General features: G+C 38.6%; 1 protein-coding gene across 4 annotated transcripts in view; it reads left to right on the forward strand.

Annotated features, from left to right (window-relative positions):
- Positions 1 to 17,934, forward strand: part of SHF (Src homology 2 domain containing F) — a 197,183-nt gene extending 179,249 nt beyond the window's left edge. For all 4 annotated transcript variants that reach the window (XM_069981899.1, XM_069981909.1, XM_069981904.1 and 1 more), the window contains one exon: positions 13,603 to 17,934. In XM_069981899.1, the coding sequence (XP_069838000.1) occupies positions 13,603 to 13,789 (187 nt within the window). In that variant the 3' untranslated portion in view covers positions 13,790 to 17,934. The remainder of the gene's footprint in view (positions 1 to 13,602) is intronic.
- Positions 17,935 to 18,854: the final 920 nt, after the last annotated feature.

The following is an 18,854-nucleotide window of genomic DNA, read 5'->3' on the forward strand; positions in this document are numbered from 1 at the left end:
TAATCTTTATTTAATTCATGTGTGTTGGTTGGTGTGTGTGTTGGTTAATCAGTCTTTCCTCTCTGTCAAAATTCTTAGATGCCCTTGTCACTATTGTCCTGTTACAGTGGGTGCCCAGCTATTACATCCACTGAGACAGTAAAGCATGCACAGTTTAACTCCAATCTACTGATCTGTCCAGGAGGTTTCAACAGGTAGTCTTGAGCAAGGGGGGGTTTAAGAAAGCACAACCACTAGAGATGAGCGAACCTCGAGCATGCTCAAGTCGATCCGAACGCGAACTTTCGGTATTTGATTAGCGGTGGCTGCTGAACTTGGATAAAGCCCTAAGGCTATGTGGAAAACATGGATATAGTCATTGGCTGTATCCATGTTTTCCAGACAACCTTAGAGCTTTATCCAAGTTCAGCAGCCACCACTAATCAAATACCGAACGTTCGGGTTCGGATCGACTCAAACCCGAACCCGGTTCGCTCATCGCTAACAACCACGGTTCAGAGAGGAAATCAGGAAGTGATCAGATCCATGGGGGAGAAGGACAGTATAAACATGAAATGTGGGACATTTGCACTTCTGTACATGTTCTGTTATTTGGTACACCTCACACTTTGCGTGATATATATATATATATATATATATATATATATATATATATATATATATATATACAGTATAGGAAAAACTCTCTTTATAAAGGCTATTTTATATAGTTTGGGTTTTAAAAGCTGTAAATATTGGTAAACCTCGTTCTCTTCTATGTCTCTAAGAAAGAAGTATTTGATAATGTTGATTGCTATACAACCTTGTAGTTACTATCCCTTATGGATGTAAGAAGCTAATAAAATATTGATCGGATCAAGGCTGTTAAGGTCAGGAAAGTTTGCCCTTTTCAAGCCTTCAGGGCTCCTCACAGCACATTGCCCTATAATTTACTTCTTTAGTTCTGTATTGTTATAAAAAGTTCAAGTGTAATTACAAAACTGCAATTGTTATCTGCATTTACAAACAATAATATCACCAATTTCACACACTAAAAGAGGTCCTGGAGGAATTTCCAATTACCTGAATCCCTATTATGTGATATACTATGTCAAAGATGAATGCATAAATAGAGAAATGTATTTTTCTTTGACAAATATTTTTTTGCAATCTTATGACCTAATTATAGCATATGTCTTAACATTCAGATCTGTGTCGGTGACTCTCACAAATCCCCAAAATAGTTGTCCCTGTGTCTGTTATTGTGCAGAACAAGAGTTTGATTTTGTTGATGAAGTGATGGAGATGAGGGTCACGTCACTAGTGGCTAATATGCCGATTAGGTAGGGATATGTGTAGTAGGGTGCATTAGGGTAGGGGGAGATTAGATTATTTTTGTGGTTTTTAAGGCATATTGGTAAAAGTTTAATTTTGAGCTGGTCTTTTGTTCTGTTGTTGGTTTATCAAGATCAGTTGGACATATTCGGTACCAAATACCCAAGGTTGTCATACTATCTGTGAGCTACCTTAGTGATATACTCTTACAATGTTGGGAAACCTCTTTATACTCTCCATAACTCGTCTATTCCTGTCGATTGGCATAGTATCACAGTTCTTCTGTTCAAATCTCAAATTAAAAAAAAAAAAACTGTTTTAAGGCCACCTTACTGATGTCATAAATTTCACAGGATGAATTTAGCTATACCTGTATGACAAACAATCTTTCTGCCCTCTTTGAAAACAAAATAATTTATAAAAGGCAATCCTAATACATATTGGCTTTTCAGAAAAGAACGACTGTTTATATTTAAAATCTTCAATCTTTTCAATTTCCATTTAACAGACGATCTTACATACTGCAGCGAACAATGGCCATTGTTCACATGCAGTATCTTTTTTTTTTTTTTTTGCGCTAAAGGGAGTCTGTCAGCACACAGGCCCTGCCACTGGTGCTGTCAGTGTGCTGTAGTTGGCAGTACCCTAGTGAGCATGGTACCTTTTGGTAATTTGTCTGTGCAGTGGATTATGCTCAATCTCAGGTCTCCTACGGTAATGAAGAGTCAAAGAGGAGTTGTGCCTCACTCAGGCATGCCTCACCTTTCCTTCCTGCTCCTCCTTCTTCATGAATAATCAATGCTGCCCGCCCTCCTGCTTTCTTAGCTGTTAGTCAGTATCTGACGACAGAGGACTGATCTACAATCCAGATATAGTGGAATCTCCCAGCCTGTGTAGGAGCTGTGGTCTAGTGGTAAATCACCTGTTTTAGAGACCACCAGTAGGTCTTTCTTTGGTTCGAATCCCCGATATTTATCAGCCTAAATATCTTGGGTTTGTGTTCCAAATGGCCTGGTGTGCTAGGTGATGCACTCTCATCAAGGTTCCATATATATTTTTTTTTAATACTTTTTTTTCATCCTAGTAGCTTGATTCTCTTTAACCTAAGTATTCCACAATCCATTCTATAAATAACTTATTACTATATGGAGCTTCTTCCATAAACCTTAATAAATACACTTAAAGTTTAGAATATTTCCCAGTGGATTTTAAGCAATTACCTACATATGTCACACATTTAGCCTTGATATTTCATTGTATAATGTAGTACAGAATACTGCATAAATAGACAGCTATGTTTTTACCCTATCCTGGAGCAGAATGTAAAGTCATCACATAGATACTTGGCTGGTTGGCTTGTCTTTTTTTATCTTCAATATCCTAGATGTTCTTATGGGGAACATATCACAATTAACAGATTAAAAGTAAAAAAAAAATACTCAATTTTATCAACAGCTGTCCTCCCAATGGACTACTTTCCTTTTCCTTACCTGCGGCTAAGATTTTTACATCATTACTACCAGTGTGAATAGTTTGGCATAGAATTGTGTCAGACAGAAATTCTGGATTGTGTTACAGATAGCAATTAGATTTTATCATGTATGCTTATGGCCTGAGAAAAAGGGGACAAAACTTAAATGTTCTTAGTAGTAATAATGTGTATGTAGCAGCAACATATTTTGCAGCACTTAACGCGACTCTGTATCTTTTAATTAGCATGGCTGTGTCATACTGGTGTGTCTTTGCCCCAGGTCTGAGGCACCTCTCTTTCCTTCGTCCTCACCCTCCTCATCATTAGAAACACCCCCAGGCAGGATTTTTCCTATTTATCACTTGTGTAAGCTGTACCTGGGCTGTAGCGACACAGGTGCAGTTTAGATGAGCTATGAATAGAAATCTTGTCAGGGGCGTTCCTAAGGATAAGGAGGGTGGGGAAGAAGAAAGAAGAGGCATCGCAGACCTGGGGCAATGACACACCAGTATGACACAGTGCTGCAGATTAAAAGATTTGAAATGCATTTGAAAAGATAGGACTGGTAAGGATTTATTCTCATTAAATGGATGGTACTAGCAGTTTGGTGGGTTGGGTTGGTGGATATAGAGTCGCTTTAACAATTTTTAGGGTACATATACTGTATGAAATGAGCCCTTACACAGTAACATGCTAATTGAAGGGAAACAATCACCTTGTTATAGGAGAGTGAGTAGGCCCCAGTACCCTACAGCTGCTGGGCACAACTCTCTGCAGGGCGGCAATTTCAAAATCTTGATCTTTAATTGTCCATCCTGGTGCCCGGTAACTATGACGGTATGTGGTAACAGCCGCAGCGGCATCTAGTCATGCTGCCTCTGCCCACTTCTTATTTAATTGGCAGCTTGTGCGCTGGTAACTTAGGGCCCTATTACATGGAGCAATAATCTGCCGAATCAGGCTGATTGAGCGGATTATCACTGAGAGTAATAAAGACAACAATCAGCTGATGACAATGATCTATGGCAATGGAACACGCTCAAAAGTGAACAACACAGACCTTAAGGGTACAAACCCACACACCGTATACGCAGCAAATACGCAACAAATACGCAGCAAATACGCAGCAGTTTGATGGTGAAGATTTAATGCTGAGTTCAGTTATTTAGATCTAATCTGCTGCGTTTTTGTTGCGTATTTGTTGCGTTTTTGCTGCGTATTCGCTGCGTATCGCAGCAGTAAATACGCTGTGTATACGGTGTGTGGGTTTATACCCTAAAGGAAATATTCAAATAAGGAGTCCATGGAGGCTCCACTGACCCGTTTTTTGCATATTTACATTTATAGGAGGTAATGTAGATAGTACAAATAAGCCGCACTTCCAAATCCGATGTGGTGGGTGTTATAGGAATTAGGTCCCCAGGCCAGGGATTCCACAAGTAGAAGGTTAAGGAGTCCACAGCTCACCAGCTGGTGGGCTGTGGACTCTTCGCCTTCTAGGAGACAATGTATCAATGGAGACTCTTGAGTGAGTACTTCATTGGATTTTTTTCACTGATCTCCCTGAGCTCAGTGATTGCTGTGTTTTGTTGAACTTAAAGGAAACCTGTCAAGTAGAATTGCCAGAAACATAATAGAGCTAGAAATGTTGAGGCTGGCCATTCTTTTTGTTTTTATTTACCAGAAGGAAAAGATGATGTTACTTTCCACTAATACAATATATTGCAAAATTTTATAGCAAAGAGATATTCTGAAGTTGTATATAAAGCAGCATGTCTGTTTCAGGCTTTCTGTTAATATTACTAAAGTAGTATTTGTGAGGATTAATAAATAAGCTGTGATCCTAAGTTTTGGACCTACACATGGCTTGTATACTTAGAAATACTAATTCCAAAATGCCCTGTGCTGGAGATTGAGTTATGGGAAGGTCTGCCTTTTGTCAACGGGGTAAATGCACATTACTGACCTTCTCATTCTGTGAATTGGTGAGATTTCCAGCTCACTGACCACCACAATGTGAACATCTGATGTGATACATACTATGTCAGAAAAAAGTTTAACCCTGTGTCAACCTCATTTTCTCAAATAATGGTAATTCACCTGAAGTACCCTGGACTTGCCAGGTAAGCCCAGGACAATTTTACAGTTAGCATGGCTATACTTGAACACTTTTTTCCTATCTGTTAATGGCCATTACAAATCCTTCTCTCCTGACCTTTTTTATCTCTGGATTTAAATACCATACCTCTATTTCATAGTAATGGCTGCAGTACAGCTTTGGATCTAGTAATGAGAACTTCTGTTTTAACTCAACCTCCACCTGGTTGTGCACTTATCATGTTCTTCTGCTACACAGCCGCTTTCTACGCTTTACAATCTAACTTTTGTTGTTCTTGACTGACTTTATCAGTACATGAATATGTACATTTTGGTTTAGATAAAGCCCATAATGTAGCGGAGAAGTAGCTTGTCGCATGTGATATTACATCTCCCTATAAGAAAAAGAATGTGACAAAGGCGTGCATCTCAGACAGACACAGATAACAAATGTAGACAACACATACTGCTTGTACTGCTATACGATATTCTATCTTCTCCTTAAGAGGAAATGTCAAGAAAATGCCAAAAGTCCCAGCTCTGCCAGCTCATTAAAGACAGAGGACACAAAATGTCAGGAGCAGAAAATGAGCCGGCTACCTGGGGGGGATAATCGGAATCATGAAACCGTGGCAAATTTATCTGCGCTAAGTGATATTTCACCAGGAAGGCTTTGACACCTTGTAATGGTGAATTATAGTTGTACTGTAACACAAAACAAGCATTTACAAGCATCTACTGTGGGTGCTTTACTTTATTGACTACTTCTTAACAGTTCTCATTTGATTTTATTTCAGCGAAATCTTTCGTTTCAGTTTTTGAAATAGGTGTTTTCCAAAAGGTCTGATATGTAGTTATTCTGTAAAGAATAATAAGTGATTCAAGGAAAGAGCCTGTAACATAGGTATCAGTCTGTATCAATCCTTATATGACCACAGTAGGTATAATTGTTGGTTGCATAGCAGTCCTCTCTTGTTCTGCCTTGTTTTTCTATCTACAGGGCCATGTAAGTGCTTGTTTTTTACAGGAGTAGTTGTACTTTGTAATGAGATCTTTCATTCTACCATAACACGTATGATGGAACCCCAAAATTATTATTTATGAAGATATAAATTGGTGAAATCGTAAAAAAGAATGCAATATGGTAACTTTTGGGGGGTTCCTGTGTCTACGTAATGCACTATATGGTAAAAGCGACATGATACTATTACTCTATAGGTCAGTCCGAACACAACCACATGCAGGTTTACACAGATTTTCTGTTATATATTTTTCTTGAATGAAATCCTTTTTTTTTGCAGTTATTAATAAAATGGGCCTATTGTGGCGCTTATAACGTTTTTATTTTTTCACCTATGGGGCTTTGAGGTGTAAATTTTTTCGCCATCATCTCTAGTTTTTATTACTACCATATTTGTGAAGATTGGACATTTTGGGTATTTATGAAGACACTTTTACTTTTTTTTTTTACACATTTTAAGTTCCCCTGGGGGACTTTTACATAAATTTATTAGATTATATGCAGTGATCATTTCAATGCCAAAGGCATAGCATTGATCAGTGTTATAGGTGCTCTGCTGATTGAGCCTTCCTGTGGAAGTCTTAACCAGCAGAGCGCCGATCGGACCGCACGGAGGAAGGTGGGAAACCTCCGGCGGTCCGTTAAAACAAGTCACACGGCGGGGGTCCCGATCAGTAAGTCACAGGGGACTTCCCCTGTCACTTACACTAAAACACCGCAGTCCCGCCGCAATCACAGCGTTTTAGGGTTAATGACACTCTGCAGCACGATCGCTGCAGCCTGTCATTAACCGTGAGGGCCGGGCTGCTCATTGCAGCCGGCCTGCACCTCCTATGAAGTGCGCTGCGCTCCGGAGCGCGCTTGATAGGAAAGGACGTACCAGTACACCCAGGGTCGTCTGGGGACAGTGACCCATGGCGTACCGGTACGTCCAGGGTCGTTTAGGGGTTAAGGTCAAGTATATACTGGTGTATTGACACTGAAAGCAATTAGCATACCTGTAAAAATGTAACTTTAGATGTTCTGCATCAAGCTATGATAACACTATGTATAACACCGTCTGTTGCATAGCCAGATGCCGGGCGGTTTTTAGTACGTTCCTACAGCCGATACAACTGTATCAGCTGCAGACACATTATCTTTTTACACTGCTGGGTGTGCCACAATTCAATTAACCAATAGTAATTCAGTTGTGTGAAGAGCTATTGTTTCTGAACGCTGTTAGGTGAACAGCATCTGGAAATAATAGGTATGTTTATTATTTTAATGCTCGTTCAGGAGAACAGATGTTAAAATAACGATGTCTGCACACAGTGGGTGGTATCACATTGAATTCAATGCAATGCTGCCGCTGCAGAAATGAACGGACGCTGATATTATTGCAATCTGCATCTGTTCTTTTCTAAAGAAAAAAACATAACCTTATAATAAAGAGTCTCAAAAACCTGTTATATAAATTCAGTTTTACTTATTAAAACCCAAGCCAGATACCATGCGCCTCTCCAGAGGAACAAAGCTGAAAATGTATATAAAAGAAAAGTTTAATAATTGTTCGCCCCAGAGGACAGATGCCCCAAAATCATTAGTTTATGCATCTTGCCAAAATTTTCCCATTTAAACCTAGCATAGACATATGTTAGCAAAAAATATTACAGCAGAGAAGCATGTCTATAGACTCTGGTGTTTATGAAGTGCAATGTTTTTCTGAAGCATTAAGCATATATTGCCAGGCCTAATCTGTCGCACAAGCAAGTGGCTCCTAGGCAAGGTTCCCATCTTTCAGTCTGGCAGATACTCCATAGAGGGAAAAAAAATTCTTCAAAGAGACAAAAATGCTGAGATTGTGCCTCACAGTACTCCTCTTTTTCATCCCTTGGAAGATGGAGACAAAGAAAATGGATTTGAAGAGGCACCAGAGTCACTTCATAAGCACTGTTCAGTTTATATCCAATTGATTAAACACCAGATGTAGGGAAGCTAGATAAATCTTCCCTTGCTCTTAAATAAATATGTCTTCAGTTGACAAAGCAGCAAGACAGAGAGATATAGATGAGTTTTTTTGCTATAAATCTTTCTGTATATTGAGCTGTCAGTGTTGGTTTAAAGACCTTGATAGCAGAATACAGCAGATTTATCTAGTATGTTGTGCTAGGAGCAATGCAAATGTGCATTCATACAATTAATTATCTAAATAAAAAGCTTGGCAATGTAACCGTTAGGTTCTTCGAGGGGACAATTTCATAGATTAAGCTAATTTTTGCATTAAAAACCTCATAATATCTTTATAGGAGATTTAAAAATTCCTCCTACTCATTTATGAATGCAATTGTGCCAGTTTTCTGAAATGTATTACATGTTAAGACTGAACACTATATATCAAGCACCGCTCTTCCTTCCTTGTGAAGAGTCAAAAAAGGGGGTGCAAACAGTGTGACTGATATAAAAGCACGTACAGCCAACTTTTTAGATTGATACAAGTGTCAGTGAGCAATGACAGGTTGGATGAATATGGAGCATGCTGCATAGATTATTAATGCTGATGCCCCTCTCTGAGTCATTCCCTGCTAAAGCATGACAGCTGAAGAAATGGAACATTCTCCTCTATTTCCATTACGTTTTATCAGAAATCTATAGATTTCACCCTGTTTCCAAAATATAGAGTGACATAAATGGCAAACTTGTAAAATATTTAGGTTGATAAGAGGATACTGTTTTGCAGTGAGGACCTTAATGTATTTCCATGTCTCCAAGTTCATACAAAAGTTTTCCAGTCAGGTGCCATATAAATACAAGTACAGTGGTGCCTTGGATTACGAGCATAATTCGTTCCGGGACCGAGCTTGTAATCCAAATCCACTCTTAAACCAAAGCAAATTTTCCCATAAGAAATCATAGAAATGCAGAAAATTGGTTCCACACCCCAAAAATAATGATTTATTATTCTGAATAACATGTAAAACAAATGAAACAAACATTCAGAAACAGCAGAATATGTGATATTATAAGTTACTGTACAGTAATGGAGAGGATGGGAAACACAAGGACTGACAGAGACCGCAGGGAGCATGAATGAATGAGCAGGGCAGATGTGGGCACATACATGCAGTACTCTCTGTCTGGGGAGAGAGGGGTTACAGCTTTGAAAAGATTACCTGCACAGTCCTGTCCCCTGATGTGAGCCCCAGCCTGAAGTGGATCTGCTATGATTTGGAAGGTGAGGGAGACTTCCTGGGTCAGAGTACAGTGCTGTAGACCACCCTGTGCAGGCCATGCCCCTCCTCCACTCACACTCCCACCCAGTACAGGGAGCTCTTATACCAAAGCAATGCTCTTAAACCAAGTCACAATTTTGAAAAACTGTGAGCTCTCAAATCAAAATGCTCTTAAACCAAGGTATAACTGTATAAACCCTTATAATCTGCTGGCAGGTTTACACTTTAATACATTTATGTACATAAACCTTTACAGGGTTTAAATAGTGAGAAATCCCCCTGTTAATACCATCTTGTTTTTAGCACAGAGAAACTGTGCCGATCTACTTCATATTTATTAAAGGAGTTATCCAGCGCTACGAAAACATGGCCACTTTTCCCCCTCTCTTGTCTCCAGATTGGGTGGGGTTTCAAACTCAGTTCCATTGAAGTAAATGGAGCTTAACTGCAAACCACACCTAATCTGGAGACAAGAGAGGGGTAAAAGTGGCCATGTTTTTGTAGTGCTGTATAACCTCTTTAAGAATGATTGGAGCACAACATGACTGACTCCAAATCCCCTGCATAGATAGTGAATGTTCCCACAATGTCCAAAAAAATGAGATGTTATTGCATAATTTTTAATTGACTTCAATACATTGCATTGAAGTCTATAGAATATTTTTTTTTTATTTATATATATAGCGCCAACAGATTCCGCAGCACTACAATTCAGAATAATGGACGTCTTTTTTCAAACAATGTATTGAGTGACGGATGTCACTCAATACACTGTGTGAAAAAGACGTCTGTTATTCCAGGTAATTTATTGAATGACGCAATAACGGACGTCTTATTTAAAACAAAAAACGGATGTCATTTTACTTTTTTGGACGTTGTGTGAACATAGCCATATAGAGATTGCAGGTACATTCACATGTGCCATGTTTGTTGCAGATTTAATGCTGTTTTTCCAGTAATTTTCTTACAGCAAACATAGTATATGTGAATGTGCCATACTCAGTTTTTTTAGGGAAAAATCTATTGACGACCAATCATCAAGATAGGTCATTAATATCTGATCACCCACCAAAAAGTTGTTTGCCATGGTGCTGGCATACTGTACACGGTGAAATAGAATTGGTAGCAAAAGGTTCTGGACATTGTGTATTTGCCTTATTAAGTTATTGCGGATCAGCTGCCGTTCACTTCAGTGGGAGATTTGCAACAGTCATCCAGCAGGACCACTACACAATGTATAGAGCAGTATGCTTCTGGCCCTGTTTCACTGTGTCAATACACAATATCATTGTGGTATTCAAGTCATTAGATTTGAGTTATTACATTTGATTGTGTAATACTTACACACTTCTCTTTTATATAATCATATTTCATACAGTTAATCTCAATTAAAGGAGAAGTCTGGCAAAAAATTTTATTGAAGTATTGTCTTGCCCCCTCAAAAGTTATACAAATTACTAATATACACTTATTACGGAAAAAGCTTATGAAGTGTTTTTTTCCCCTGCACTTACTACTACATCAAGGCTTCACTTCCTGGATAACATGGTGATGTCACAACCCAACTCCCAGAGTGGGCTGTGGCTGCAGGAGAGGATGATGGCAGGGGGACACTGAGGGACACAGGGCACTGGAGGGACACTGATCATCCCCCTGCCATCATCCTCTCCAGCAGCCACAGCCCGCACAGCTCTGGGAGTCGGGTCGTGACATCACCATGTTATCCAGGAAGTGAAGCCTTGATGCAGTAGTAAGTACAGGGAAAAAACGCTTTATAAGCATTTCCCGTAATAAGTGTATATTGGTGATTTGTATAACTTATGGGGGGGACAATACAATACTTTAATAAAAGTATTTGCCGGACTTCTCCTTTAAACCTTTAAAAGACCCTTTCAAAGTTTACCATTTGTGCCACATTTAAAATCTAACAACCTATGCAGTCAATTAAGACTATGCATAATAGATGATAACCCCATAGACAATGTCACAGTAAAGCTGTCACCCGTGTGTTTACAAGTGACATTTGCAGAAGCAGTCACAACAGCACTACACTTTGTACAGTTACCCTTGTTAGTGTACTTTGTGTCATCTTTTTGAAGAAAATTCTTAATCCTTGGTGCCACAGAGATGACAGTGTTACCAAGGCAGAGCCTCTGCTATTGAGTCCCCTCTCCCAGCCTCAGTCCGGCGCACATGACAACTTCCACCCCATATAGTGATAACTTCTTTTCCTAAACACAACACGCTCCTGAACCCATATGTGTAAACACTTCAATACCAAAATATAGCAGTAATATTTAAGATCTATTTGACCTGTTATGTTTAATTAGAACATAAACTTCTCCATTATATAGATGTTCATCTCTCAGATATTCGTAATTTTGCCTTACAAAGCTTGATAAGCATAGAATAAACTTTCTAGGTGTTCGTCTAGTGTGGTCGAGTATTTTCTTTTGTTTGTCAAAGGTTTTGTGATTTAGTTGTACTGCTGTATAGTCACATAATTATTCCCGTTAGGAGGGAATGAGTTAATTAAATTGTAATTCACTGTGCACAGATATATATGCTCCATCTTTTTATGTCCTCTCCAACACTTACTTCCGTCTCTCAGGAGAGCCATTCATCCAGCAGATGGTTTCAAAGCCAGGACAGTGCTCTCCAGATAACCTGCCTGAGCGTAATTAGAAACGACAGTGGTTCTGGAACAGGATACCTAGGATGACTTTATGTATACCAGTATCACTGTGGCCTTTTATGTAGGCCTATAATAATGGATGTCTGTAAATGATAATTTGTTCTTTATATTGACTGCATTAAACACCAGAAAAATTGAACACCTTACTATTTACTGCTCCCTCTGCTGCACATTCTTAGGGTATGTTCTCACTGAGTAAATCAGGCGGAATTCCGCAGCAGAATCCCGTCTGTCACAGTGTACCATAGCCTTTCTATGGGAGAGAGTGTGCTCCTCCATGTCACTCCTTTGAGCGGAGAGCGGCGGCAGTGGAGGAGCACGCGCTCCCCCATAGACAAGCTATGGCACACTGAGACAGGTGGGATTCCGCCTGATTTACTGAGTGTGAACATACACTTACTGTGAAATAGTGTTCTCTATTCTGAAATAGTTAAAGTAAAGTGAAATAAAGTTGGTCATGTGACAGCGGCACTGGCAGCATACCAGCATGGCGATCATAGAACCTAGATAGGTGCTGTACAATATGGCTGTCACCAAAATGTTCTTCCCCCAGATTATTGTGTAATGCAGACCCATGCCCATCTTGTGTCTCCTGCTGTTCTCCATGTAGTATTAATTCATGTTTGTGGATGGCAGTTTTATTTTATGCAAAAATCTAAAACTTCGTACTCACAGATATGACACGTTTAGGCGGACTTGATTTTTTTTTTTTTTTAGAAACAAACTATGATGAAACCATGCTGCACAACTTTGGGTCAATGTTAGAAAATGAGTGCATTGTGGGAAAGAGGAGGAGCCTAGTGGACCTTGTAAATAAGAAGCTAGAGAGGCTGGGTAGATATTGCAGTCTAGAAAGGAGACAGGACAGAAGAGAACAATTTTAATCTTGTTCTAGAGACAGGTGAGGGGTCTCAGAGGTGAGACCTGCACCTATGGGACATTTATGCCAAATCCTCTGAATATGCTATAAATGTCCCAGATGAGAATACCCTTCTACATTTAGGAGTTTCTTTGAACGGAAAGACAACCTCATAGTGAAAATACTGTAGAAAAGGATCTTTTCAGAATAGAAAATAGCAATAGCGGAATATACCTATGTGTGTGCTGTCAACCTCCCTCTCCTTTTACACAACCCCTTTGCATCTGTGAGTGCATAACGTTATCCCTCAGTGCAAATCTCATATTTGTCATGGTTTTCAGTGAGTGCAGGAATAATAGGTGCACACTGGAAAACAGGAGTTTGACTTATGGATGAAGCCATTTTTCTTTAACATGATGCATTTCAAATTATTATTTTGACATGCAATATTGATTTATGTAAAGATAGATCTGTAATGTAGTCTATTAGTCCTAGGGATATAAGATTAAAGGGTCTTATAGCAAAATTCTAATCTCCCCCTAGTGTTTGTTAGAGCAGTTTATTGATTTACAGCCGCCCTTCCTCCTACTGGATTTTGTATAATATTATCAATATCAATTTTATCTATTAATAACAACAATGGCTTTACTTTTCTATGCTTTAATACTGAGAGATGCTGGAACTAATGGAAGTAATAGTTAAAGAAGAACTATTAATATAAATGTGGACATGACATGTTGTTTGATTTAACCTTGCTAGTCATTGTTATGCTAATAGTGTAGATCACTTAAAATGAAACTAATAAAAACTTCCAGGGGTCATGTCTAAATACACACAATAATATTATCAAATAATAATGGAAATTGTGGTAGTAGTAAATAATAATAATAATAATAATAATAATAATAATAAATTGTTGTTGTTTTCCAATAGGAGCAGCCAAGGATTCATGCACATGAAGCTCTCACGTACCAAAGAAAACCAGTATGTTCTAGGACAGAACAGCCCACCTTTTGACAGCGTACCAGAAATAATCCACTACTATACCAGCCGCAAGCTACCAATTAAGGGAGCTGAACACATGTCACTGCTCTACCCGGTTGCAATACGGACATTGTAACAGCAAGCATGTGAATGTTTAGAGAACATGAATTGTCAAGAGAGAACTCATCAATGAAGTGTAGTTGTTCATAGAGATACTCTTCACTTTCCAACAAGCATCCGCAAAGTTTACCATCACCAAAAAAAAATAACAACTGTAGTACAAATATTTAAAGGAGAAAAAAAAATACCACCCTTATATAGATTTTATTTTCTTCTCTTTGATGTAGTGAATAGAAGCCAGAACACAAAGAACATTTGTGACGGTACTTTACGTGGTTCGTACAATATCAACACTGGCTGTTTTTTTTTGTTTTTTTTGCTTACCAAACGTCACCAATCTGCCAAGCATTATGAAAACAATAATCCACCTGAAAGGGCATCTACCTGTTCTTACAATTTTAATGAGGTTTTGGGGCTAAAGTGCCCCTAATATTGCAATACTTCTATTTACAATATAAATGCTTGATATTTAAAATAAAAATATGTATTTCCCGGTATTTCTGCTCCCCACATAAGTTATCATTGGGGGGGATTAGAATCCTGGTCTGCACTGTGTGTGTGAGCGTGTGTAACTATTTCCTAAAAAGTTCAGCAATACTGTATAATGTTGTCAAGCTGTGAAGAGGCCAAGTAAGTGGAGCAGATTATAGAACTCTCGTCCATTTCTTTTGGACATAAAGAAGGCAATAACAACATATAAGTTTATTTTTGTACATATGGCCTCCATTGAGATTTACAGCATTATCCAGAGGGCTATTTCAATAGATGACATACTGCATATTTGACTTTTTTTTTTATGATCTTGAGATGAAGATGAAGATGATTGCTTACATCACATTAAAAGGTTTATTCAGCCCACACCATTTGTGTGAATGGAGTCAGGCTGGCCTTAACAAAAAAATTATATATATATATATATATATATATATATATAAATAATTATATTCACCTGCCCCATTCCCATACTGCGGTAGTCCCAATGGTGCCACTATCCGCTGAGCAGTGCTTTTGTATTAACACTTAGATCCACCTTGGCTACTGATTGACTGGCAACTAACGACAGCTATTTCAAAACAACAGCTGTTGTTTTAAAATACGGCAATTATTTGCCATTAAAAAGCGCCATCCACTCAATGTCAACAGTGTGTGAACATAGCCTTTTTGTGTTTTTAATCCACAAAATACTGAGCAAAATGTTGTGGTGCAATGTAGCTTAAACGAAAATTAAATCAGGAAATGAAATGTTACTCTTAGGCTAGGTTCACACACAACAAAATAAGGGCAAAATATATGAGTAAAATAGGTATTATACGCAGCCATATATTAATCTAAAAATGTGTTTCATTATGGCTATGTTCACACAACATATCTTTTGAATTAATCACGGCCGTTGTTGCAATTTGCAACAATGGCCGTGATTAATTTAAAAGATAAATTCCATTGAATCAATGGAATAACGGACAGAGTGTATACTCATAGTATACTGAAAAGCCAGTTTTTTTACACAGAACTGGCAATTCACACAATGTGTGCTATGGTGAATTGGGATGTGAGGGCACCTGAATGTGGCTGCATCCCAATTCAACAGAAATGAGGTTCATGCGGCCGGTACTGCAGTACCGGCTGGAATGAACTTCACTGACACCGGCCTTTCTGCGAGACGGCCGGGTCACAGAACAGCCAGGGTCTGGCGTAGTGTGAACCCGGCCTAAGTCTGAAAAAATTCAGCCTGTGCACACATTGTGTAAAAAAAAAAAAAAAAAAAAGACAACTTAATCACATTATTAGATTAAAAATATGGCTATGTTTCATACTTATTTATGACCATATTTTGCTTTTATTTTACTTACTGTATGAACTTGCTTTACCCTGAGATACTGTTCCCGAGCAACTCTTATATATGAATACCTTAGAAAAAGAATGCATTTGATTAAAACATTCCAGTAAATATTTAGATCAATTCTTTTCCAACTATGGGCAATTTGTTTTCTGTCGAATGTCTAGATTCATTCTGACATATCCATACTAAAAGCTAGGTAATTTTTAAATTGTATAGACTGTTTTATACAATTAACTGCGTAGCAATCAAAGTTAAAGAAATTATTTTCAATCTTTACATTTTAGATATAATTATGTACAGTTTGTCTCTGTCTAGTACAGTTTCTTTGTGATTAAAATGTCCATTCACAATTCACACAGTGAGAAATGAATTAGAAGATTGTTATTAGGGAGGAGCGAATTTACAGTAAGGAGAAAGAGAAGGGCTTCATTAGGATTGGCCAGAAGCTTATCAGGCTGTGGGCTTTGAAGTCTGTGTCTCTCCATGCTGCTCCACCCTGGGTGTCGGGAAGCGCTGAATCCAGTCCTGGTTTCCTAGAACTGCTTCCAGCTTTTCCTGGCACCCGGGTAGGAGCGCCATGGACTTCAAAGCCAGCAGCCTGACAAGCTGACAACCGATCCTAACAAAGCCCCTCGCTTTCCCCTACAGTAATTTCACTCATTCCTAATTGTTAGAACAGTAGTTTGGAGTAAAGACATAAAATGTTAGCCATATAAAACTGTATGCAAAGAAACCATAGGGACAATAGTGTTGGTAAAATTCCATAAAGAGCAGGGAGGTAGCAACTATGTTTCGAAACTGGTCCTGTTCCTGGGTTTAATTTTTGTGCATTTTGAAATGCTGAGGACATAGATATATTTGTCAGCCTCCAAGTCAAAATGATATATTAGTGCATTTTTAAGTCTGAATTGAAAGCAATTGAATGGCTACAACTGTAGGTCTGTTGAGTACCTAACGCACTAGACAGTTGTTTTTATGACTTGTTTGCCTATTACAAATTACATTAGCTTACCAAACACACTGGATTAAAATTAGAGACCTATTGTATATGGGGAAGCTTCCTTATTCCCCAAACATGTGAGGAAAGGATGATTGGCCATGTTGGAGGAAAAGTCCCATTTGCTGTTTAAATAAACATGCACACTTAAACAATAATGCAAGTGGATGTATGGTTCATAAGAAATAGATGTGAGCAGAATTAACAAAGGATTAATTAAAGGAAATATCCAGGCTTAGAAAAACATGGCTGCTTTCATCCAGAAACAGCATCACTCATGTCCTCAGTTACGGTGTGGTTTTGCAGCTCCGTTCCACCATAGTAAATGGAGCTAAATTGTAATGTCACAAACAACCTGAGTATAGGTGTGGTGCTGCTTTTGCAAGAACGTAGCTGTTTTTTTTTAGGGCAACATCTATCTAATGTCTATGAAGGGATTGTGTCCATCAAAAATACCAATTCCTTTATATAGCCCCAACATATTCCACACTGCTATACGCATTGGTTTCTGTGCCCAGTGGATCTGGTAATGTAAAGTTTAAATGAAACTATGAGTACTGTTTTGGACTGTGGTTGAGTACCCAAAGGAAGCCCATGCAAACATTGGAAGAAAAATACGAACTCCATGCAGATGTTCTTAGTGGAATTGAACCCAGGATCCAAGTGCTGCAAGGCCACAGTGCTAACCACTGACTCCATCAGCCCTTGTTGTGGTAAAATGATCTAGTACAATTGAGCGATCATGTTTAATTGTCATTTGTAATTTGACGTATAATGAGTTATCATCTGCAAGGCTGGTAGAAAATATAGTTGACTGTTTGCACAAGACAGTGTTGGAGTAAATGAATTATAGTTTTTCCCATTTTTATTTCCGTATGAAATGAATTCATATTTCTTGTCGGTTTTTAAGTGTTTGCTGGAAGCACAGCTGATATGGAAATTGCAAGGCGCTGACATATCACCAGATAAGATAATCTTGCAGTGTCAGCCTCCTTCTTATTTTATTGACACATCTGCTCTTTACACATAATATTGTACCATTTAGAATATGAAGCTTTCTGCAGCAGAGATTTGCCTAAATTGATGTCTAGGTCTAACCACCAACACCGGTATCTCAATTCTTGTCATCTTTAATTTATTTTAGGTTTCAGGTATTCTTGTTACCCTATTTACTTGTCTATTCACCGGGTGGAATGTCTGGGTACATATGCCCGAGGGTTGAAGGAATCTGCTCTTTCTTGCTCTCAATGTTTGTGTTTTTACTGCTGTTACAACTTTGCGTTTGTGACTTTTGCCTTGTTAAATAAAAACTGTATATTTAATGTAATAATGTCATCAGTATAATTTTTTTTTATACATTTTGTATGCAAGTCATTTTGAATACATTGTCTTATTTCTTCTAGTTTGTTACTTGCATTTCTGCTAATTTTTTACGTCCATTTTTCACTTGCAAGGCCTTTCCGCCAATAGATGGCATATTGCTAGCATGGGCTATCACATACTACTGATAATATTGCAGGAAGAAGCACTACTCCATAGAATGAGGGTGCTGCAATGATAATATTCCTTTGCAGAATGATGCCCCCCGGCCATCCACCCACTGAATAAGGACATTCATTTGATAGAACTGTGTTAATGTTTCCTGCAAATTATATGTCCAAAATCAGTTCTAGATAAGGAACAACAGAAAAGTATTCTATGCTTTTACACCTAATAACAATGGAAGGCTCATAGGTGAAACCCTTATAATATTGCATGTAGTATGCTATAATAGTAAAATATTATAATGCCCTTTTAATTGCTTGTTAATTTTCCAACATCTGTGGAAACCACATCCTTGTGCAGAATTTTACCATTGATTAATATGGGTGAGATCATCCTGGGTTTCTTTTCTCCTGGGCCTTAAAGCAGCCACATACTTTTTTTTTTTTGTTCAGGGAAGAAAAAGAGTGCTGCACTTCACACCTATGGCTGATACTAGTACCTCTCGGCTGCATAAAAAACATCAGAATTCTGCATGTGAATTGATCAAGCCACACTGCCCCATGTACCGCGTGCAGGTATCTGATACACATGGGTCCCTACACTAAGTCCACACTGTGCCAGTCAGCGACCACCACCGCCGCAGGCGTGCACAGTCAGGGAAGGGAGGCCATGGAACGGCCCTGCAACCCCCATGCCACAGGACCAAACCCAAAAATGCCACACCAAAACCCAGCCAGCACCACCGGCGGAGGAAGCTGC

Source organism: Dendropsophus ebraccatus, chromosome 1 (genome assembly GCF_027789765.1).
Source record: "Dendropsophus ebraccatus isolate aDenEbr1 chromosome 1, aDenEbr1.pat, whole genome shotgun sequence".
NCBI lineage: Eukaryota > Metazoa > Chordata > Amphibia > Anura > Hylidae > Dendropsophus > Dendropsophus ebraccatus.